The 25,270-nt window shown below is 40.3% G+C and overlaps 1 protein-coding gene across 1 annotated transcript; it reads right to left on the bottom strand.

Annotated features, from left to right (window-relative positions):
- Window positions 1-1,630: 1,630 nt before the first annotated feature.
- On the bottom strand, window positions 1,631-25,171 carry LOC133651201 (arrestin-C-like). The gene is made up of 16 exons (XM_062049229.1): window positions 25,033-25,171; window positions 20,010-20,036; window positions 16,158-16,249; window positions 11,047-11,091; window positions 10,753-10,943; window positions 10,554-10,613; window positions 10,226-10,302; window positions 10,016-10,151; window positions 8,004-8,088; window positions 7,857-7,929; window positions 7,641-7,778; window positions 7,268-7,351; window positions 7,166-7,189; window positions 4,126-4,175; window positions 3,988-4,007; window positions 1,631-1,874 (listed from the first exon to the last, which is right to left on the bottom strand). The coding sequence occupies exons 2-15, from the start codon at window positions 20,015-20,017 to the stop codon at window positions 4,003-4,005; spliced, it is 1,068 nt and encodes a 355-aa protein (XP_061905213.1). The 5' UTR covers window positions 20,018-20,036; window positions 25,033-25,171; the 3' UTR covers window positions 1,631-1,874; window positions 3,988-4,002.
- Between the last annotated feature and the right edge of the window lie 99 nt (window positions 25,172-25,270).

Genomic DNA, 25,270 nt, shown 5'->3' with positions numbered 1-25,270 from the left:
GGATGAATGGATGATAGATGAATAAATGTGGGGTTGGATAGATAGACGATAGATGGATGGATGGATAGATATATAGATGGATGGATGCATAGATAGTTGGATGCATAGATAGATGGATGGATGGATAGATATATAGATAGATGTATAGATAGATGGATGCATAGATAGATGGATGATAAATATATATATAGATAGATGGATGGATAGATAGACGATGGATGGATGGATGGATAATTGGATGAACAGATGATGGATGGATGGACCGATGGATAGATAGATGATAGATAGATGGATGGATGGATGATGGAAGGATAGATGGATGGATAATTGGATGAACAGATGATGGATGGATGGACCGATGGATAGATAGATGGATCGATAGATGATAGATAGATGGATGGATGATAGAAGGATAGATGGATGGATGGATGGATGGATGGATGGATAATTGGATGAACAGATGAAGGATGGATGGACCGATACATCGATAGATGATAGATAGATGGATGATGGAAGGATAGATGGATGGATAATTGGATGAACAGATGATGGATGGATGGACCGATGGATAGATAGATGGATGGATAATTGGATGAACAAATGATGGATGGATGGACCGATGGATAGATAGATGGATCGATAGATGATAGATAGATGGATGGATGATGGAAGGATAGATGGATGGATAATTGGATGAACAGATGATGGATGGATGGACCGATGGATAGATAGATGGATCGATAGATGATAGATAGATGGATGGATGATGGAAGGATAGATGGATGGATGGATGGATGGATAATTGGATGAAGAGATGATGGATGGATGGACCGATGGATAGATAGATGATAGATAGATGGATGGATGATGGAAGGATAGATGGATGGATAATTGGATGAACAGATGATGGATGGATGGACCGATGGATCGATAGATGATAGATAGATGGATGGATGATGGAAGGATAGATGGATGGATGGATGGATAGATAGATGGATCGATAGATGATAGATAGATGGATGGATGATGGAAGGATAGATGGATGGATGGATGGATAGATAGATGGATCGATAGATGATAGATAGATGGATGGATGATGGAAGGATAGATGGATGGATGGATGGATGGATGGATGGATAATTGGATGAACAGATGATGGATGGATGGACCGATGGATAGATGGATGGATAGATGATAGATGGATGGATAAATGAATGGATAGGTGGGGACGGCGTGGCGCGGTTGGGAGAGTGGCCGTGCCAGCAACCTGAGGGTTCCTGGTTCAATCCCCACCTTCTACCATCCTAGTCACGTCCGTTGTGTCCTTGGGCAAGACACTTCACCCTTGCTCCTGATGGGTGGTGGTGGTTAGGGCCTTGCATGGCAGCTCCCGCCATCAGTGTGTGAATGTGTGTGTGAATGGGTGAATGTGGAAATAGTGTCAAAGTGCTTTGAGTACCTTGAAGGTAGAAAAGCGCTATACAAGTATAACCCATTTATCATTTACCATTTACCGTGAGATAGATGATGACATTTATAATATTGGATTATTTTGAGCTACAGCGGAAAACGTTGGGCGTCTTTGATGTTGAAAAGGTAAGAAATGATGACACAAAGCAGACCAAACGAGGACATTTTCACCTGTTTAATTCTTTCATGACGCCAGGCACAGAAGACACAACATGTCAAAATAATAGGGAGACAGTTTCCTCTAGGGCTAATTGACATGGACTACACTACGCAACAACATGGCTGCTGCTGCTTTATGTGTGTGTGTGTGTGTAGAAGATCACTTCCTCCTTCCCCGCTGTCTTACTTCCTCCGCCTGTACTTCCTGTGTCTCTGTGCTGTCCACATTCAGGCTGATGTCCTCTCTTAACACACACACACACACACACACACACACACACACACACACACACACACACACACACACACACACACACACACACACACACACACACACACACACACACACACACACACACACACTCTCAGGTGACTGACAGTAAAGATTTCAAACAAATATTGATGTAAGTATTATTACAGCAAAAGTGTATCTCAATCTGTGCGTCTGTAATCTGAGTCTCGTGCCTGTGTGTTAATTTGTGTGTCTGCATCTCAATCTGTGTGTGTATGTAATTAGATTGGTGTGTGTGTGTGCGTGTGTTTTAATTTGTGTGTGTGTGTAAAAAAAAGTCTGTATTTAGATCTGTGTGTGTGTAAAAAAAAAAAAGTGTGTGTGCGTGTGTGTGTAAAAAGATGCATCTGTCTGTATTTCGATCTGTGTGTGTAAAAGAAAAATGTGTGTGAGTGTGTGTGTAAAAAATGTGTCTGTCCGTTTTGCGATCTGTGTGTGTGTGTGTGTAAGAAAAATATGGCTGTCCGTATTCCGATCTGTGTGTGTGTGTAAAAAAAAATATGTGTCTGTCTGTATTTCGATCTGTGTGTGTGTAAAAAAAAATGTGTGAGTGTGTGTTTAAAAAAATGTGTCTGTCCGTTTTTCGATCTGTGTGTGTGTGTGTGTGTGTGTGCATGCAAGAAAAATCTGGCTGTCCGTGTTTCGATCCGTGTGTGTGTAAAAGAAAAATGTGTCTTTCCGTATTCCGATCTGTGTGTGTGTGTAGAAAAAAATGTGTCTGTCCGTTTTTTAATCTGTGTAAAAATAAAAAAAAGTCTATTTCAATCTGTGTGTGTGTAAAAATAAAACGTGTCTTTCCGTGTTCCGATTTGTGTGTGTGTAAAAAAAAATGTGTCTGTCTGTTTTTCGATCTCGATCTGTGTGTGTGTAAAAATAAAATATGTCTTTCCGTATTTCGATCTGTGTGTGTAAAAAAAAATGTGTCTGTCCGTTTTTCGATCTGTGTGTGTGTGTAAGAAAAATATGGCTGTCTGTATTTCAATCTGTGTGTGTGTGAAAATAAAATCTGTCTTTCCGTATTCCGATTTGTGTGTGTGTGTAAAAATAAAATCTGTCTTTCTGTATTCCGATCTGTGTGTGTGTAGAAAAAAATGTGTCCGTCCGTTTTTCGATCTGTGTGTGTAAAAAAAAAGTGTATTTCGATCTGTGTGCGTGTAAAAACAAAATCTGTCTTTCCGTATTCTGATCTGTGTGCGTGTAAAAAAAAATCTGTCTGTCCGTATTTCGATCTGTGTGTGTAAAAAAAGGTGTCTGTGTTTCGATCTGTGTGTGTAAAAAAAAAATGTGTGAGTGTGTGTGTTAAAAAAAAGTGTCTGTATTTCAATCTGTGTGTGTGTAAAAATAAAATCTGTCTTTCCGTATTCCGATCTGTGTGTGTAAAAAAAAAAGTGTCTGTATTTCGATCTGTGTGCGTGTAAAAATAAAATCTTGTCTTTCCGTATTCCGATCTGTGTGTGTGTAGAAAAAAAATGTGTCTTTCCGTTTTTTAATCTGAAAAAAAAAATTGATTATTAATCCACTTGTTCATTTACTGTTAATATCTGCTTATTTTCCATTTCAACGTGTTCTATTTGCACTTCTGTTAAAATGTAATAATCACTTATTCTTCTGTTGTTTGATACTTTACATTAGTTTTGGATGATACCACACATTTAGGTATCGATCCGATACCAAGTACAGGATCATACATTGGTCATAAGTCCTCATGTGTCCAGAGACATAGTTCCTGAGTTTATAAACATAATATGAATTTTTTAAAAAGGAAAAAAAGTTTTTTTGACAATAAAAAATATTGATGTAATCATAGTAGTACCGACTAGATACCCTCTTGTACCGTACTTGGTATCATTACAGTGGATGTCAGGTGTAGATCCAACCATGGCATGCGCTGCTGAACATGCCGGTACTTTTCAGAGTATAGTACCGTTTTTGACTCATTAGTACCGCGATACTATACTAGTACCGGTATACCCTACAACCCTATTACAGACGCACAGATTGAGATACGCATTTGCTACAATGATACTTGTATAAATATATGTTAATGACATAAAATAAGTACTTACATGGACGCGCAGTCTTTACTCTGCACGTGAAGAGGAACAAGAGGAGAGAGGAAGAGCAGGATGAGTGTGTGTGTGCGTGTGCGTGTGTGTGTGTGTGTGTGTGTGTGTGTGTGTGTGTGTGTTGCTGTGTCACGTCACCTTCAGGTTTGGGGTGCATGAGCATCAGTGGCACCTCCACGCTGACGTCGCTGCGGAGCAAAACAAACAAGCGGTAAGGACAAGGCAGTGCGGTCATGTGACAGGAAGTGAAGTCAGGACCCAGGAAGTAGGTCGCGTGACGGGCAAACATGTTTTGCATTTGGTATATGGTAAGAGAAGTGTGTTTGGATGGTTGAAAGGTGGGAATCGGGTAAAAAAATGGCGCAAAATTTGGGGCACGGTTTGAATCTGAATGGGTATTTCGTAATTCCTGAAATTTTGGGAAATCTGGGAATTTGTACAGAAAAAAAAGATACATTTTGAAGGTGAAATAGTCAAACAACAGCTGAAAAATTTAGAATGTGAAAACTGTCCAAGAAGAGGTGAAATTTGGGCTTTGGAAAACAATTCCTGGAATTATTTTTTTTACTTGGGAAATGGTAGTTTGATTGTCCGAGGTAAGTGGAGTGTGTGGATGGTGGAACGGTTCAAATCGGATGAGAAATGTGGGATAGGCAGTAGATTGTTTATTTCCCATTCATGGGGAGAAACTTCCTAAATATTCCGGAAAAATTGGGAATTTTGGGAAAGGAAAAACATGTTTTGCATTCAATAATGGGAAGAGTAGTGTGGGTGGATGGTTGAAAGGCGGGAATCGGGTGAAAAATGGCGCAAAATTTAGGGCATTGTAGGACTATGAATACGTCCATTCATTTGAATGGGAATTTCCTAGAAATTTGGGCATTTGGGGAAAACCGGGAATATTTTAAAATATAGGTAATACCACAATTGTCCTAGATCAGGGGTGTCAAAGTCAAATGGACGGAGGGCCAAATAAAAAATTTAGCTACAAGCCGAGGGCCGGACTGTTCGAATGTTCATTGAAAAATTTTTAAATGACGCATATAGTCTAGTGAACCTAATTGAACCTACTGAAAACCTAACAAATATATTCCAATATGATCAGATAAATAAAGCAATATTTTCTTATGGCTCTGTCAGTAATCTTTAATTTTCAACAGACACAAAAGACAAATTTCCTTTATATAAAAATCCCCATAACATGAACATTAAATGAAAGAAACCGGTATTCAAGGCACCATCAGTAGCCTATATTTTCTATTTTAGCAAAAGTGGGCTAAATTTACTTCAAAGAAAAAAACAATAATAGCAATTTTCTATCATCCACTCAACTGAAATATTTTAAAAATATAATTAAATTGAAATACAATAAAATAAAGTGCAAAAATCTATAAATCAAAAACAACACTTTGTTTAAGGAGAAGTAACATGCAGTGAAAACAAATATTAAACTTTAACTTTTAAACTTGAATTGAGTAAAAACTCTAAATATGTGATTGCACAGTAATGTTCACATTAAACCCCCCTCCTCCCTCCGTGGGAGGGAGGCGAGTTGGGTGCCCGAAACCCCCCGCTGGTTTCGGCCCGCCCCTTGGCGCGCGTGGCACGGCGGGCTCCGCGACCCGACGGCTGGCCCTCGTGGCTTGACGGCGGGCGCGTCCCGACGGGCCGCGCGTAGGGGTCAAACGCAGAAGTCTCAGGGCCTCGTGGTGAGGGGGTGGCCTGCGGGTTTCGGCCCGCTTGACCCCCCCGCTCCGCTTGGCGCGCGCGGCACATGACGGGTTCCGCCACCGACGCTCGGGCTGCAGCCCGACGGTGGTGCGGGCCCGGCGGTGACGCGCGGTTTGGGGAAACAAAGCAGAAGTCTCAGGGCCAAGGGGCCGGGTTTCGGCCCGCCCCCTTGGCGCGCGTGGCACGGCGGGCTCCGCGACTGACGGCCGGGCTGCAGCCCTTCGGCCGGCAGGCGCGTCCCGGCGGGCCGCTCGCCCCCTTTCGCAACCTTGGACCGGCATCCGCTTGGTGCGTGTAAAAGATCTGCGGTCTAAAAAAAAAAAAAAAAAAAAAAAAAAGATCTGCGGTCTGCGGGCCGGTTCTAATAATAAATCAAGATCATCCCAAGGGCCGTAAAAAACCTTCTCGCGGGCCGGATATGGCCCGCGGGCCTTGACTCTGACATATGTGTCCTAGATCATATGAATGGGTTGGTGTTGGAATTTTTCACAGCGGTTGAAAAATGTTGACGTAGTAAGTGTGAACCTGAATTGGTATTTCGTAATTCCTGGAAATTTGGGAAATCCGGGAATTTGTACGGAAAAAAAAGATATTGATTGTATATTTCCCATTCATTGTCAATGGGGAGAAAATTCCTGAAAATTCCGGGAAAATTGGGAATTTTGGGAAAGGGAAAAAATGTTTTGCATTGGATAATGGGAAGAGTAGTGTGGGTGGATCATTGAAAGGCGGGAATCGGGTAAAAAAATGGCGCAAAATTTTGGGCATTGTAGAACTATGAATACGTCCATTCATTTGAATGGGAATTTCCTAGAAATTTGGGAATTTGGGGAAAACCGGGAATATTTTAAAATATAGGTAATACCACAATTGTCCTAGATCATATGAATGGGTTGATGTTGGAATTTTTCACAGCGGTTGAAAAATGTTGAGGTAGTAAGTGTGAACCTGGATTGGTATTTCGTAATTCCTGGAAATTTGGGAAATCCGGGAATTTGTACAGAAAAAAAAGATATTGATTGTATATTTCCCATTCATTGTCAATGGGGAGAAAATTCCTGAAAATTCCGGGAAAATTGGGAATTTTGGGAAAGGGAAAAAATGTTTTGCATTGGATAATGGGAAGAGTAGTGTGGGTGGATGGTTGAAAGTCTGGGATCGGGTAAAAAATGGCGCAAAATTTTGGGCATTGTAGAACTATGAATGGGAATTTCCTAGAAATTTGGGAATTTCTGGAAAACTGGGAATTTTTGAAAATGTATATAATACCACAATATCCCTCAAGGATATGAATGGGTTGGTTTTGGAATTTTTTCAAAACGCTTGCAAAATGTTGACGTAGTCACAGTTTGAGTCTGAATTGGTATTTCGGCACTCCTGGAATTTCGGAAGTGAAGCCGGGACCCGTGAAGTAGGTCGCGTGACGGGCGGGATGGAGTGTGCTCACCTGGAAGTGAGGCCCCCCAGCAGGCTGCGGGGGAAGCACAAGCGGGGAGACGTTAGCGGGTGGCGTCATAACGGGGGCATAACATGCGGCGTGAGAACTCACCCGCCTCCCGCCACCATCAGGTTGATCTTCACCTTGTAGGACACCAGGATCCCCAGCATTTCCTTCTCCACACCCTGAGGCATTCTGACCCCACACAACCCCCCCGGGGTGAGACAACAACACTACTAATCACGGCAGACGTCATGACAGACTCATTTGGGACAAATAATGATCCAGAACCGTATATTTTTGAGGCTGAATATAAGGAGGATGACCTACAAGTTTTACTACATCGACGTGACAATGTTAGCATTCGTGTCAGCAACCACATTATTATACATTTAGCAACCATATTCTAGCACCTGCTGGTGACCAGACTCAAGACTTTGGACAAAAAACCCAACAACTCCTGATTGGGTGGACGCGGGCTTACATGGTGGTGGACGCCAGGTTGGTGTCCTCGTCCTTGAGGCGTCCGTCGAGGGCCAGGCCCCTCTTCTCCTTGTTGTCCGTCAACAGCGGGACGATGCTGAGCGTGTTCTCGAAGGTCCCGCTGGGCTCCACGGTCTCGCTGAGGGACAAGCAAAGACTCTGTGAGGACCGCCGGGCGCGGGTGCGGAGGGGAAGCCGCGAGCAGAGGAGGACGTACCCGAACTCTTTGGTGTAGACGCACTTGGTGTATTTGTCCGCCGAGTAGAGGACGATGTCCGTGGTCTGCTCCACTGAGAGACCGGAATGTGACCTTGAGTGACCTTCGCAGCGCAACGGCTGACCTTGAGCGAGGCGCGCTACCAACCTGTGACCTTGATCTTCTTCACCGTTTTGTTGCTCTCGTTGTTCACCTTCATCTGGATGGGGATGGACTCGCCGTGGAAGTAGAGCTGCAAACGTAACGTGTTAGCATGCGTTTTAGCGGGCGTATTGGCGAGCGTGCTAATGACCACGTTAGCGAGCGTGATAGTGATATGTCCCAGCAAACATATTAGCGACCATGTTAGTGTAGCATCTGCTAGACTACGAAATAACATGTTTTCCCATGCCAGCCCATGGGCAGATAAAAGAGTAGCCATTAAGTGTGACATGCACACGTGGGATAGCTTATGTCCGCAAGAAAAAAAAAACTCAAATCTATAATTGGCATGTAATTTGGGACAAATAATGATCCAGAACCTTATATTTTTGAGGCTGAATATAAGGAGGATGAGCTACAAGTTTTAGAAGCTGTGTGCTAAACAGCTCCAGCTTTAGTGAAACACTATAACGATGTGACAATGTTAGTATTCGTGTAGGCAACCACATTGTCATCCGTTTAGCAACCGTGTTTGCGCATGTGCTAGCACCTGCTCGTGAGCATGTTGGTAAGCATCCTGGCAAACATGTTAGCGACCATGTTAGCCACAGTGTGCTTGTGACCATGTTAACAAGCTTGATAGCAACCATGTATGCGATTATGCTAGTGACCATGTTAGTACGCGTTTTAGCAACCATGTTAGCACAAGTGCTAACAACCATGTTGGCAGGCGTGTTAGCGACCATGTTATCCATACTAGCAACTATGTTAGCGCATGTGCTAACAACCATGTTAGCAGGCGTAATAGAAACGATATTAGTGGCCATGTTAACAGGTGTCTTCGCAACCATGTTAGCAAGCGGGCTTATGTTAGCATGTGTTTTAGCAACCAGGTTAGCAACCATGTATGCACACGTGCTAGTGACCATGTTATCATCCATATTAGCAACTATGTTAGCGCATGTGCTAACAACCATGTTAGCAGGCGTGATAGAAACGATATTAGTGACCATGTTAACAGGTGTCTTCGCAACCATGCTAGCAAGCGTGCCTATGTTAGCATGTGTTTTAGCAACCATGTTAGCAACCATGTATGCACACGTGCTAGTGACCATGTTATCATCCATATTAGCAACTAGGTTAGCGCATGTGCTAACAACCATGTTAGCAGGCGTGATTGAAACCATATTAGTGACCATGTTAACAGGTGTCTTAGCAACCATGTTAGCAAGCGGGCTTATGTAAGCATGTGTTTTAGCAACCATGTTAGCAACCATGTATGCACACGTGCTAGTGACCATGTTATCATCCATATTAGCAACTAGGTTAGCGCATGTGCTAACAACCATGTTAGCAGGCGTGATTGAAACCATATTAGTGACCATGTTAACAGGTGTCTTCGCAACCATGTTAGCAAGCGGGCCTATGTTAGCATGTGTTTTAGCAACCATGTATGCACACGTGCTAGTGACCATGTTATCATCCATATTAGCAACTATGTTAGCGCATGTGCTAACAACCATGTTAGCAGGCGTGATAGAAACCATATTAGTGACCATGTTAACAGGTGTCTTCGCAACCATGTTAGCAAGCGTGATAGAAACCATATTAGTGACCATGTTAACAGGTGTCTTAGCAACCATGTTAGCAGGCGTGATAGAAACCATATTAGTGACCATGTTAACAGGTGTCTTAGCAAGCGTCTTAGCAACCATGTTAGCAGGTGTGATAGAAACGATATTAGTGACATTGTTAACAGGTGCCTTAGCAAGCGTCTTAGCAACCATGTTAGCAAGTGTGCTTATGTTAGCACGTGTTTTAGCAACCATGTAAATTAACTTTGTTCTGTCGAGACAAACCTCTGCAGACATCCACCTCTTGACGTGCTAGCGACCATGTTAGCAACTACGTTATCACATGTGCCAACAATCGTGTTTGCAAACATGATAGCAACCACATTGCTAATCGCCCGCCATGTTATCATCCACGTTAGCAACCATTTCAGCGTGCACACGTACGTCTTTCTCCAGGGACGCCTCCAGATGGACCGGCTTGTCCGACATCATGAAGCTTTTGCAGACGTCCGCCTTGGGCCCGGCGCCCACCTGGGAGGGGGCGTACTGGATTTTACGGATGATGAGGCGAGCCGTGTCCCTGAAGGCAACACGAGAGAAGACGCCGTCAGCGGGAAAGCGAGCAGACGCGAGACGGGGGAAGGGTCCACCCACTTCTTCTCTATGGTCTCGTTGGGGTCACACTTCTCCTTGGCCAGGAACGCCTTCACCTCGAAGTCCACGCCGCAAGCCTGCAACACACACGCACACACACACACACAAACACACACACACACACACACACACACACACACACACACACACACACACACACACACACACACACACACACACACACACACACACACACAGGCGTTCATTCATAAATACCAAAGTTGTAGGGAGTGGTTATGCAAAAGGTCTGCATTAATAAAGCATAGCTCCCTCTAGTGGCCACTTATTGTAATGCCATGTATACAATTAGCGTGTTGTTGTTGTGTACCTTGCCCTTGTCGTCTGGTCCGGGCTGCAGTGAAACTGAACATGGGAGGTTGTTGGCAATCTACACACACACACAGGAGAAGAAGACAGCCACAACACATTTGTTAGCATGTAGCATTAGCATTAGCATTATTGTTGCCTTGTGTTGGTCAGTGTTAGACTAACTGGCTAGCTTGGTCAGTTTGCGTTTGTCGCCGTACCTCGAAAGTGAAAGGGTACGAGTTGTCGCCCGCCTTCTTCATCAGGGTGTCGTGCATGGCGCTGAGCGCGGGCTTGTGGTCTTCCGGGTAGATCTGGACATGCTGGATCCAGATGTCCTTCCTGAAGCACAGGCCCATCACGTCCAGGTCGTCGCTGCCGTAGCGGAAGGCGCACGCCAGCTGCACGAACACTACACGCAAAACACACCGTGGGTCTTAGCATGTTAGCATGCTAGCATGTTAGCATAGCAATAATCTCCCCCCCCTCCCCCCGTCGTGGGATCCCGACGTCACCTTTTCTGTCCCCGAAGTTTGCTGTGTCGAGCTTGACGACGCCATCTGAAAGACATGAGAGTTACACAATGCTCACACACACACACACACACACACACACACACACACACACACACACACACACACACACACACACACACACACACACACACACGAACACACACACACATTCTTGTATTTGTTCCTTTCTTGAGACCTCTGAAAAATGCCTACCTGTTTAGGACCACCCTTTCTAAATATATAAAGATTGGTGTTAGAATAATTATGTATAAGTTATCACACAACTCTTATACATAAAAGCCGTTGCTATAGTTATTATCAATGGTGCTGAAGTGGTACTTTTCTATCTGCGCAAAGAGACGACTTGCAATCTTGGATTGCGAGTCGTCTCGTATCAGTGTTTGTGTCCCGACCCGGCCTGCTGACTGCCAAGGGCGAACATCGAGTACCTTGACGCAGACAAAGCAGAGACAGGGCGATATCACGGGTGTCAGGACATTTCCATTTCTGAATAATCATATATTGTGTCTAACTGGGGGTGCTGAAATGACCCCCCTTCCTTCAGAAGCAGCCTCAGTGATGTAACCAGGGACTTCCCGAATAAATAGTGGAGCACGTGGGCTGTGCCTTAGAGCGTAGGTTGGAACTGTAACTGAGTGTACAGCCCAATACGTCTCTTCTCATTGAGCAAAATGTAACTCTGTCTCTGCCTGATTCCTTGCTTCTTGTCTGTTTAATAGATGTCATCGGTGTTTGAACCTGACAACATTAATAATATATACATAATATGCAAATATAAAAGAGCTTGTTGTGAAAAAGGTCACAATTTTGAATTTTGGCAGTATTACCGTATTTCCTTGAATAGCCGCAGGGGCGCTAATTAATTTAAAACCTCCTGTCACTCCGGCGCTTACCAGAAGCCTGCGGGATGGCCAAGCATGCGCTAATTATTTTAAAACCTCTTCTCACCCCGGGGCTTACCTTATCATGAAAAGCACATTTAATAAAAAAAACGTTATCATTGTCTTACCTTGAAGAAAAGCATCGATATAGAAGTCTTCCTTATCTTTCTTCAGTTTTAAAAGTCTCTCTGTCTCGATGGAGATCTTCCTTTTAAGTATTACCTCCTGCTTCAATTGAAAGTACAGTTTAGAAAACTGTTTTATTTTAGATATGTAATCCTCCATGGTAAAAGTCCAAGCAAACAATGGCTGCGCACTCTTGCTGCCGGTTGTCTTCTTCTGCAGTACACTTCTGCAGTACCAGCAGTCGCAAGAAGGATCTACCACCAGGAGGCGGGAGTCATTTAATGACTCATATTTGACCCGGCGGAAGTGCCAAGCATGCGCTAATTATTTTGCAAAACAAGTTTGACCCGGCTGTAATTCGAGGCATACGAATACCATATTCCCGGCGCCAATTCAAGGAAATACGGTATAATAAAAGTCGGAATTTTACTCAACGCAAGTCAAAACTTTACAAGAAAAGCTGAACATTTGTGCAATATTATGATAAAAGTTGGAATTTTACTCAAAGACAGTCGCAATTTTACAAGAAAAGCTTAACATGTTGGCAATTTTAAGAAAAGAGTCGTAATTTTACTCGACAAAAGTCACAATTTTATAGGAACATTTAAAAAATGTGGGCAATATTATAATAATAATCTGAATTTTACTTGGCAAAATGATGACAAAAGTCACAATGTTACTCCAAAAATGTAATTGTTTCACAAGAACAAGGGGAAAAAAATTGGCAATATTGTGATAAAAGTCAGATTGTTCCCATTTTGCATTAAAAAGTAATCGTTTTACATAAAAAAGTGATAATTTTACGAGAAAATATCGCAATACTACAGAAACAGAAAAAATATGAGAAATTGTTCCCAATTTTATAAGAAAAAAGTCCACACATTGTGAGTAAAAGACTGCTTTTAGTTAATATTTTAGTTTTTGTTTATAATTGGTTTTTAATCTTCATTATTTACTTCAAGTTATTACAGTATGTCTCTATATACATATGTATTTATTTTTAATTCATTTTGGCCAAAGGGGGCGCATTTCAATTTCTTACGCACACTTGTTATTACATATATTGGCCAAAGGGGGAGCACTTCGAATTTTTACAAACACTTGTTATTTCATATGTTGACCAGAGGGGGAGCACTTTTAAAACCGACACACAGTCCATTTGAAAAATCCCTCCTTTTTGGGACCACCATCATTTTGATAGATTTCACCACCAGGGGGTGCTAATGAGACATTCTCTATTAGATGCAATGCTTTTCCGTATTGGGACCATGATTTATGTCCTAACTTGTTCACACCTCCTCATATGGAAGATACTTTTCCTTGTTGATGTCTCAAGAAGGGTACAAACACACACACAGTCAGAAATACAAGAACATACACACATTCTTGTATTTGTTACCTTATTGAGATCTCAAAAAAAATGCCTACCTCTTTAGGACCAGCCTTTCTAGATATATAAAGATGTGTATTTACAACATTAATAATATATACATACTATGCAAATATAAAAAAGCTTGTTGTGAAAAATTAGGTCACAATTTCACAAGAAAAACTTTGAATTTTGGCAGTGTTATAATAAAAGTCGGAATTTTACTCAACGCAAGTCAAAATTTTACAAGAAAACCTGAACATTTGTGCGATATTATGATAAAAGTTGGAATTTTACTCAATAACAGTCACAATTTTACAAGAAAAGCTTAACATGTTGGCAATTTTAAGAAAAGAGTCGTAATTTTTCTCGACAAAAGTCACCATTTTATAAGAAAACTTTAACATTTTTGGCAATGTTATAGCAATAATCGGAATTTTACTCTGCAAAAATGTCACTATTTTACGAGAACAACAAAAAAATGTCAATATTGTGATAAAATTCAGATTTTTATATGACAAATGTCACCATTTTGCATTAAAAAGTAATAAAAAGTAATCGTTTCACATAAAAAAAGCGATAATTTTTCGGGGAAATATCGCAATATTACAGAAACAGAAAGAATATGAGAAATCGTTCCCAATTTTAAAAGAAAAAAAGACTCCTTTTAGTTAATTTTGTATTTTATTTTATTTTTTTGTTTGCAATTGGTTTTTAATCTTCATTATTTACTTCAAGTTATTACAGTATGTCTCTATATACAAATTTATTTTATTTTCTTATTATTAATTGTGGCCAAAGGGGGCGCATTTGAATTTCTTACACACACTTGTTATTTTATATGTTGACCAGAGGGGGAGCACTTTTAAAACCGACACACAGTCCATTTGAAAAATCCCTCCTTTTTGGGACCACCCTCATTTTGATAGATTTCACCACCAGGGGGTGCTAATGAGATCTCTATTTTTTTGTTTTTTTGTAATGTGCTTAAGGCCGATAACAAAGGAGTCACGGACCACAGATGGCCCCTGTGCCGCACTTTGGGCAACACAGCTGTAGAAGCCAATGGCCACTATAGTCTTAGTACCATAGGGCAGTGGTCCCCAACCTTTTTGTAGCTGCGGACCGGTCAACGCTTGAAAATTTGTCCCACGGGGAGGGGGGGTGAAATTTAAAAAAAAATAATTAAAAAAAAAAAAATTTTCATAAAGAAATACAATCATGTGTGCTTACGGACTGTATCCCTGCAGACTGCATTGATCTATATTGATATATAATGTATATATTGTGTTTTTTATGTTGATTTAATAAAAAAAAAAATATATATATATTTTTTTTTTTTAAATTTCTTGCGCGGCGCGGTACCAATCAATAGTGTATTTGTTCATCCTGTGGTCACATATGGGACGCGGGCAGGGCCGGCCCGTGGCATAGGCCGTATAGGCAAATGCTAAGGGCGCCGTCCATCAGGGGGCGCCACGCCAGTGCCACAAATGTTGGAGAAAAAAAATAAAAAAAGTTGGTACTATTATTCCCCCCCCCCCAGCACGGTGCGCCCCCTCCCTTCCCGTATCATGACTCTTACCACATCAAAAAGTCAACACAAGATGTCAAAACGGCCAAAACTGTCAGGTGCCCAGGGAAGAAAAAATAGAAAAGAAGAGGAGGAGAAACGAGAAAAAGACAGCGGTAGCAGGTAGGTAACGTTAGCCTACATTAAATTATTTGTCTGTTACAGAATGTGATAGTAACCTGGCTTTTTAGCATTAAGCTAATGTTACATGATTCGGCAATTACTAATCAATGAATAGCTAGTTCTGTTTTAACGTCGGGTTGATATTGTGGAGGGGGCTAAATTGTAAAATAATAATGTAACGTTAGGTAATTACAGTACTCCCACCTTACATTCCTCAGGGACATTTGTATTAGATCTTTTAAGCAGGTGTTTTTTGTTTACATTGTTATTGCCTTCTGGTTAGCTAATGTTTGCCCTGCAGGTAATAGTCACTTTTCCACCCCTTTATATATTAGGTATAGTTGTAAGCCTAGTTGTTAAAGTGCACATCATTAATGTTAATTAAGCAATATCACATGAGAGGGAATGCTGTTTTTTAATTTGAGCACTGCTGTGATTCGGTTAAAGATAATCATAACATAACATTCTCATATAATATGTTAATTTGCTTTCTTTAAGTAAAAAAAAAGGTCAAAGACAAAGCTATTCGGTTTCTTGTGAGTATATACACTTCACTGCCGATGTGGGGAGGGCGGCACCTAAAATCTTGCCTAGGGCGCCAGATTGGTTAGGGCCAGGCCTGGACGCGGGTTGTCTTACGTCAGCACCGGCAGTCATAAAATCAGCTGTTCACCTGGCGGGATTTTTCGGGGATAAATGGGGAAGTCCTTCTTTAGCTGCCGCCTTGTTTTATCATATATTGCTGCCTCAATGTTTACTTTTGTATGCACATTTTATCAACAAAAAAAATCCTGACTTTGGAGCAATGTTCACGGACTCTGGTATTTGGCTCTCTGTTAGATGCAACGGTTTTCCGTATTGGGACCATGATTTGGGTCCTAACTTGTTCATATGGAAGGCACTTTGCCTTGTTGATGTCTCAAGAAGGGTAGAAGTACAAGAACACACACACACACACACACACACACACACACACACACACACACACACACACACGCACAAACAGGAAGGGACGCACCAACTTGGTCCACGTTGCTGACATGGTCCACGTAGTCTCGCTTGCCCAGGTAGAGCGTGAGCCCCCCATTGCCGCTGGTCTTCTTGAACACCCTGCAGAGACCACCAAGTTGATTTGCTTCTCGAGAGCAGAAGGTTCTAATCCCTCGTCATCCATCATCATCCCATTAGCCGCGCTAACGTGTGGACGCCACGGATTGAGAGGTCGCCTCGGGAGAAGCCTGGCTCTAATCCGAGTCCTTGTTGGAAATAGCCAGACGAGTCTTTGAGCAGCTGTGACGTCACCCGACATGTTCTAGTGCCGGGGTGTCCGAAGTAGGGTTGCAAAATTCCGGGAATATTCAAAGTTGGAAATGAAAGGGAATATATGGGAATGAACAGGAATTAATGGGACTAAACATTGAATGCAACATGCTAGATCTTGCTGCATGATTATTAGCTAAAACAACCTGATTTAATACCAATTCAGTTGAATTTCAACCCTGCACTGTGCATTCCTCCATCACATGCACAAATACTAGTGTGGCCTCAATAGCAGGGCTAGTATTTGAGCCCAAGGACTTCATCCAGTCAGGTAAGTTTTGATGATATTATGGGGTAAATATATTTGATCTATGGTATTTAAGTTTAATAGAGGTGTAATTGCTTGTTGCTGTATGACTTCCACTCAAGCTAGCTAGCTAGCTGTTCCTGTACTTGTTAAATGATTTTTGGGGCCAATATCTCTAGCTAGCTAGGTTTATGTACCACCACAGTCTCATAATGAACCGAAAATATTTCTCCGTTAGCCACGATGCTAATTTTCTCTATGTTAAATCCCATTCATTTATGCTAACAACGTTAGCGGTCGGAATTGACCTTTTTTGTGATCTGCAAAGTTCAACTAGCAAATACTAAATCAAAACTCTGCCTTCTGTTCTGCTAGCCATTCTGTTGTCATACAAGAATGTACCGTATTTTTCGGACTATAAGTCGCAGTTTTTTTTCATAGTTTGGCCGGGGGTGCGACTTATACTCAGGAGGGACTTATGTGTGAAATGATTAACACATTACCGTAAAAATATCAAATAATATTATTGATCTCATTCACGTAAGAGACTAGACGTATAAGATTTCATGGGATTTAGCGATTAGGAGTGACAGATTGTTTGGTAAACGTATAGCATGTTCTATATGTTATAGTTATTTGAATGACTCTTACCATAATATGTTACGTTAACATACCAGTTGGTTATTTATGCCTCATATAACGTACACTTATTCAGCCTGTTGTTTACTATTCTTTAGACATTTTAAATTTCCTTTCAAATGTCTATTCTTGGTGTTGGCTTTTATCAAATACATTGTAGGGTAACGTTGTGTTATCATGTTGTAGTATAATGTTGTACAAACGTTTGTACGATTATGTTGTGGTATCAGGTTGTAGTATATTGTTGTAGGATTATGTTGTGGTATTATGTTGTACTTTTATGTTGTAGTATAAAGTTGTAGTATCATGTTGTAGTGTCATGTTGTAGTATAATGTTGTAGTATCATGTTATAGTATTATGTTGTAGTATCATGTTGTAGTATCATATTATAGTATATTGTTGTAATATCATGTTGTCATATCATGTTGTAGTATCCTGTTGTAGGGTAACGTTGTAGTATCATGTTGTAGTACAATGTTGTACGATTATGTTGTGGTATCAGGTTGTAGTATATTGTTGTAGGATTATGTTGTGGTATTATGTTGTAGTATACAGTTGTAGTATTATGTTGTAGTGTCATGTAGTATAATGTTGTAGTATCATGTTATAGTATTATGTTGTCGTATCATGTTGTAGTATCATATTATAGTATAATGCTGTAATATCATGTTGTCGTATCATGTTCTAGGGTAACGTTGCAGTATCATGTTGTAGTATAATGTTGTAGTATAATGTTGTACGATTATGTTGTGGTATCATGTTGTAGTATAATTTTGTATGATTATGTTGTGGTATCATGTTGTAGTATAATGTTGTATGATTATGTTGTGGTATCATGTTGTAGTTTTATGTTGTAGTATTACGTTGTAGTATCATGTTGTAGTATTATGTTGTAGTGTCATGTTGTAGTATAATGTTGTAGTATCATGTTATAGTATTACGTTGTAGTATCATATTATAGTATAATGCTGTAATATCATGTTGTCGTATCATGTTGTAGGGTAACGTTGCAGTATCATGTTGTAGTATAATGTTGTAGTATAATGTTGTACGATTATGTTGTGGTATCATGTTGTAGTATAATGTTGTATGATTATGTTGTGGTATCATGTTGTACTTTTATGTTGTAGTATAAAGTTGTAGTATCATGTTGTAGTATTATGTTGTAGTGTCACGTTGTAGTATCATGTTGTAGTATCATGTTATAGTATTATGTTGTCGTATCATGTTGTAGTATCATTTTATAGTATATTGTTGTAATATCATGTTGTGGTATCATGTTGTAGTTTTATGTTGTAGTATAAAGTTATAGTATCATGTTGTATTATTATGTTGTAGTATCATGTTGTGGTATCATATTATTGTATAATGTTGTAATATCATGTTGTCGTATCATGTTGTAGTATAATGTTGTAGTATCATGTTGTAGGGTAACGTTGTAGTATCATGTTGTAGTATAATGTTGTACGATTATGTTGTGGTATCATGTTGTAGTATAATGTTGTACGATTATGTTGTGGTATCATGTTGTAGTATAATGTTGTAATATCATGTTGTGGTATCATGTTGTAGTTTTATGTTGTAGTATAAAGTTGTAGTATCATGTTGTAGTATTGTGTTGTAGTGTCATGTTCTAGTATAATGTTGTAGTATCATGTTATAGTATTATGTTGTCGTATCATGTTGTAGTATCATTTTATAGTATAATGTTGTAATATCATGTTGTGGTACATGTTGTTGTATCATGTTGTAGTATAAAGTTGTAGTATCATGTTGTAGTATTATGTTGTAGTGTCATGTTGTAGTATAATGGGGGCGGCATGGCGTAGTGGGTAGAGCGGCCTTGCCAGAAACCTGAGGGTTGCAGGTTCGCTCCCCGCCTCTTACCATCCAAAAATCGCTGCCGTTGTGTCCTTGGGCAGGACACTTCACCCTTGCCCCCGGTGCCGCTCACACCGGAGAATGAATGATGAATGAATGAGTTGTAAAAATGAATGATGGGTTCTCACTTCTCTGTGAAGCGCTTTGAGTGTCTAGAAAAGCGCTATATAAATCTAATCCATTATTATTATTATAATGTTGTAGTATCATGTTGTAGTATAATGTTGTAGGGTAACGTTGTAGTATCATGTTGTAGTATCATGTTGTACGATTATGTTGTGGTATCATGTTGTACTTTTATTTTGTAGTATAAAGTTGAAATATCATGTTGTAGTATTATGTTGTAGTGTCATGTTGTAGTATAATGTTGTAGTATCATGTTATAGTATTATGTTGTAGTATCATGTTGTAGTATCATGTTGTAGTATCATATTATAGTATAATGTTGTAATATCATGTTGTAATATCATGTTGTCGTATCATGTTGTAGTATCGTGTGGTAGTGTCACGTTGTAGTGTCATGTTGTAGTATAATGTTGTAGTATCATGTTATAGTATTATGTTGTAGTATCATGTTGTAGTATCATATTATAGTATAATGTTGTAATATCATGTTGTCGTATCGTGTGGTAGTGTCACGTTGTAGTGTCATGTAGTGTAACGGGTGAGTAGATAGGTACAAGGCTTGTGTAGCCGTTACCAAGGCAACACCAAAGCATCTTTGGAAAGGCTGCTGCTGATTGGACGTGACGGCACGTTACCTGGCGGGCAGGTGGACTTACTTTGCCATGGCAGCTGCAGGAAGTGTCCTGCGGAGGCAAAGAGAAGAGCACGCAGGTCAGAGCATCAGTGGCGTGCGAGCCAGGCTAATCTGGGCAGATTAGGATTCATCCAAATGGCCGCTGCCTGATTGAGGTGATGATGTCACACGGGGGGACGCCACTAATTCAGGGAGCGCTAAAGGGATCACGGGGAATTCTGGGAATGAATGAAATCCGAAGACAAGCTCCGTGACGAGGATGAGCAGGTCGGGAGTGCACCGCCATCGTCATCATGCTCCCCGAGACACTTTATTAGGTACACATGATATCTCAATCACCACCGCCCATGACCTTATTTGGTCATGTTAGAAACAGCAGCGTTCCAACTATGGTGGGTTCACACTCCTCAGCCTTCCCAGGTAAGGTCTATTCAGGTGTGCTGGAGAGGAGGCTAGCCCGGATAGTCCAACCTCGGGTCCAGGAGGAACAGTGTGGTTTTCGTCCTGGTCGTGGAACGGTAGACCAGTTTTATACTCTCGGCATGGTCCTTGAGGGTGGATGGGAGTTTGCCCAACCAGTCTACATGTGCTTTGTGGACTTGGAGAAGGCATTCGACCGTGAAGTCCTGTGGGGAGTGCTCAGACCAGGGGTCACCAACCTTTTTGAAAGCAAGAGCTACTTCTTGGGTAGTGACTAATGCGAAGGGCTACCAGTTTGATACACACTTAGATAAATTGCCAGAAATAGCCAATTTGCTCAATTTACCTTTAACTCTATGTTATTATTAATAATTAATGATATTTACACTTAATTGAACGGTTTAAAAGAGGAGAAAACACGAAAAAAAATGACAATTAAATTTTGAAACATAGTTTATCTTCAATTTCGACTCTTTAAAATTCAAAATTCAACCGAAAAAAAGAAGAGAAAAACTAGCTAATTGGAATCTTTTTGAAAAAATTAAAAAAATAATTTATGGAACATCATTAGTCATTTTTCCTGATTAAGATTAATTTTAGAATTTTGATGGCATATTTTAAATAGGTTAAAATCCAATCTACACTTTGTTAGAATATATAACAAATTGGACCAAGCAAGACAAATCATTATTTCTTCTAGATTTTCCAGAACAACATTTTTTAAAAGAAATTCAAAAGACTTTGAAATAAGATTTAAATTTGATTCTACAGATTTTCTAGATTTGCCAGAATAATTTTTTGGAATTTTAATAATAATAATTTTTTTGAATTTTTAACAATAATAATAATTTTTAATAATAATTTTTTTGAATTTTGAATTTTTTTGAATTTTAATAATAATAAGTTTGAAGAAATATTTCACAAATATTCTTTGTCGAAAAAACAGAAGCTAAAATGAAGAATTACATTAAAATATATTTATTATTCTTTACAATAGAAACAATAAAGGAGGAGAAAACACGAAAAAAATGACAATTAAATTTTGAAACATAGTTTATCTTCAATTTCGACTCTTTAAAATTCAAAATTCAACCGAAAAAAAGAAGAGAAAAACTAGCTAATTCGAATCTTTTTGAAAAAATTAAAAAAAAAAAATTATGGAACATCATTAGTCATTTTTCCTGATTAAGATTAATTTTAGAATTTTGATGACATGTTTTAAATAGGTTCAAATCCAATCTGCACTTTGTTAGAATATAAAACAAATTGGACCAAGCTATATTTCTAACAAAGACAAATCATTATTTCTTCTAGATTTTCCAGAACAACATTTTTCAAAGAAATTCAAAAGACTTTGAAATAAGATTTAAATTTGATTCTACAGATTTTCTAGATTTGCCAGAATATTTTTTTTGAATTTTAATAATAATAAGTTTGAAGAAATATTTCACAAATATTCTTTGTCAAAAAAACAGAAGCTAAAATGAAGAATTACATTAAAATGTATTTATTATTCTTTACAATAGAAACAATAAATTGACTTGAACATTGATTTAAATTGTCAGGAAAGAAGAGGAAGGAATTTAAAAGGTAAAAAGGTATATGTGTTTAAAAATCCTAAAATCATTTTTAAGGTTGTATTTTTTCTCTAAAATTGTCTTTCTGAAAGTTATAAGAAGCAAAGTAAAAAAATTAATGAATTTATTTAAACAAGTGAAGACCAAGTCTTTAAAATATTTCCTTGGATTTTCAAATTCTATTTGAGTTTTGTCTCTCTTAGAATTAAAAAGGTCGGGCAAAGCGAGACCAGCTTGCTAGTAAATAAATAACGTTTAAAAAATAGAGGCAGCTCACTGGTAAGTGCTGCTATTTGAGCTATTTTTAGAACAGGCCAGCGGGCTACTCATCTGGTCCTTACGGGCGACCTGGTGCCCGCGGGCACCGCGTTGGTGACCCCTGGCTCAGATAGTATGGGGTTTTGGACTGTCTGATTGTGGCGGTCCGCTCCCTGTACGATTAGTGTCAGAGCTGGCATTGCTGGCAGTAAGTCGGACACGTTTCCAGTGAGGGTTGGACTCCGCCAAGGCTGCCCTTTGTCACCGATTCTGTTCATAACTTTTATAGACAGAATTGCTAGGCGCAGTCAAGGCGTTGAGGGGATCCGGTTTGGTGGCTGCAGGATTAGGTGATGTGGTCCTGATGGCTTCAACTGGCCAGGATCTTCAGCCAGGTGTGAAGCAACTGGGATGAGAATCAGCACCTCCAAGTCAGAGTCCATGGTTCTCGCCCGGGAAAGGGTGGAGTGCCGTCTCCAGGTTGGGGAGAAGATCTTTCTCCAAGTGGAGAAGTTCAAGTACCTAGGACTGTGGTTCTTAACCTGGGTTCGATCGAACCCTAGGGGATCGGTGAGTCGGCCTCAGGGGTTCGGCGGAGGTCAAGACAGACCTGACTCATCGTGTAAATACAAACTTGTCCCTATTGGCGTATTACGGATACGTCAACAGCAGAAGTCACACTGTATCGATCCGTTGTGGTGAAGAAGGAGCTGAGCCGGAAGGCAAAGCTCTCAATTTAATAATAATAATAATAACTGGGATTTATATAGCGCTTTTTCTAAGTACCCAAAGTCGCTTTACATGTTAAAAACCCATTATTCATTCACACCTGGTGGTGGTAAGCTACTTTCGTAGCCACAGCTGCCCTGGGGTAGACTGACGGAAGCGTGGCTGCGAATTTGCGCCTACGGCCCCTCCGACCACCACCTACCGTTCATTCAACATTCATTCACCGGTGTGAGCGGCACCGGGGGCAAGGGTGAAGTGTCCTGCCCAAGGACACAACGGCATGGTAAGAGGCGGGGAGCGAACCTGCAACCCTCAGGTTTCTGACACGGGCGCTCTACCCACTACGCTAGGGGTCACCAACGCGGTGCCTGCGGGCACCAGGTCGCCCGTAAGGACCAGATGAGTCGCCCGCTGGCCTGTTCTAAAAATAGCTCAAATAGCAGCACTTACCAGTGAGCTGCCTCTATTTTAAAATTTTTATTTATTTACTAGCAAGCTGGTCTCGCTTTGCCTGACATTTTTAATTCTAAGAGAGACAAAACTCAAATAGAATTTGAAAATCCAAGAAAATGTTTCAAAGACTTGGTCTTCACTTGTTTAAATAAATGCATTAATTTTTTTTACTTTGCTTCTTATAACTTTCAGAAAGACAATTTTAGAGAAAAAATACAACCTTAAAAATGATTTTAGGATTTTTAAACACATATACCTTTTTACCTTTTAAATTCCTTCCTCTTCTTTCCTGACAATTTAAATCAACGTTCAAGTAAATGTATTTTTTTAATGTAAAGAATAATAAGTACATTTTAATTTAATTCTTCATTTTAGCTTCTGTTTTTTTGACGAAGAATATTTGTGAAATATTTCTTCAAACTTATTATGATTAAAATTCAAAAAAAATATTCTGGCAAATCTAGAAAATCTGTAGAATCAAATGTAAATATTATTTCAAAGTCTTTTGAATTTATTTTAAAAATTTTGTTCTGGCAAATCTAGAAGAAATAATGATTTGTCTTTGTTAGAAATATAGCTTGGTCCAATTTGTTATATATTCTAACAAAGTGCAGATTGGATTTTAACCTATTTAAAACATGTCATCAAAATTCTAAAATTAATCTTAATCAGGAAAAATGACTAATGATGTTCCATAAATTATTTTTTTCATTTTTTCAAAAAGATTCAAATTAGCTAGTTTTTCTCTTCTTTTTTTCGGTTGAATTTTGAATTTTAAAGAGTCGAAATTGAAGATAAACTATGTTTCAAAATTTAATTGTCATTTTTTTTCGTGTTTTCTCCTCTTTTAAACCGTTCAATTAAGTGTAAATATCATTCATTGTTAATAATAACATAGAGTTAAAGGTAAATGGAGCAAATTGGCTATTTCTGGCAATTTATTTAAGTGTGTATCAAACTGGTAGCCCTTCGCATTAATCACTACCCAAGAAGTAGCTCTTGCTTTCAAAAAGGTTGGTGACCCCTGCACTACGCCATGCCGCATTTTACCGGTCGATCTACGTTCCCATCCTCACCTATGGTCATGAGCTTTGGGTTATGACCGAAAGGACAAGATCACGGGTAAAGGCGGCCGAAATGAGTTTCCTCCGCCGGGTGGCGGGGCTCTCCCTTAGAGATAGGGTGAGAAGCTCTGTCATCCGGGAGGAACTCGGAGTAAAGCCACATCGAGAGGAGCCAGATGAGGTGGTTCGGGCATCTGGTCAGGATGCCACCCGAACGCCTCCCTAGGGAGGCGTTTAGGGCACGTCCGACCGGCAGGAAGCCACGGGGAAGACCCAGGACACGTTGGGAAGACTATGTCTCCCGGCTGGCCTGGGAACGCCTCGGGATCCACCCGGGAGGAGCTGGGCGAAGTGGCTGGGGAGAGGGAAGTCTGGGCTTCTCTGCTTAGGCTGCTGTGAAGTGGACACTTTGATGTTTGCTTACAAACGGACAAACGTCACATGACCTCGCCGTCAAAGCTCTCGCTCTCAGACGTCGTACGTGTAGGAAAAGTACATTTAAATTCAAATGTTTCTAAAAAAAAAAAAAAGTAGACAGTCTCACCTCTTGTCAGTCGTGGAGTATCCGCAGGGCGTCTCAGGAAACACGGCGGCGTCCCGAGTCCGCGCCGGCTCCTTTTATACCGGCGGCGGCAACTTTGTGGCTAATCGGCCTCGTTATTGCTGTCGTGGCCTGCTGGCTAATCCAATCAAGCAATCAATGGCTTTTGGACCACAAAAGGTTTAAAAATACGCCGCAGACACACAACCTGTTGTTCTTCTTCGCCACCACACATTTCTAG

This window comes from Entelurus aequoreus, linkage group LG05, assembly GCF_033978785.1.
Source record: "Entelurus aequoreus isolate RoL-2023_Sb linkage group LG05, RoL_Eaeq_v1.1, whole genome shotgun sequence".
NCBI lineage: Eukaryota > Metazoa > Chordata > Actinopteri > Syngnathiformes > Syngnathidae > Entelurus > Entelurus aequoreus.
Note: the sequence above shows the minus strand (reverse complement) of the source record. Positions and strands in the feature narration are given on the sequence as shown.

Excerpts from the sequence above, each read along its gene's own strand:
- LOC133651201 (XM_062049229.1), bottom strand. Across the intron at positions 10,152-10,225 it reads AACGAGACCATAGAGAAGAA|GGACACGGCTCGCCTCATCA; the intron begins GTGGGTGGACCC and ends TGTTGCCTTCAG. Across the intron at positions 7,352-7,640 it reads AACCTGGCGTCCACCACCAT|AATGCCTCAGGGTGTGGAGA; the intron begins GTAAGCCCGCGT and ends GTGTGGGGTCAG.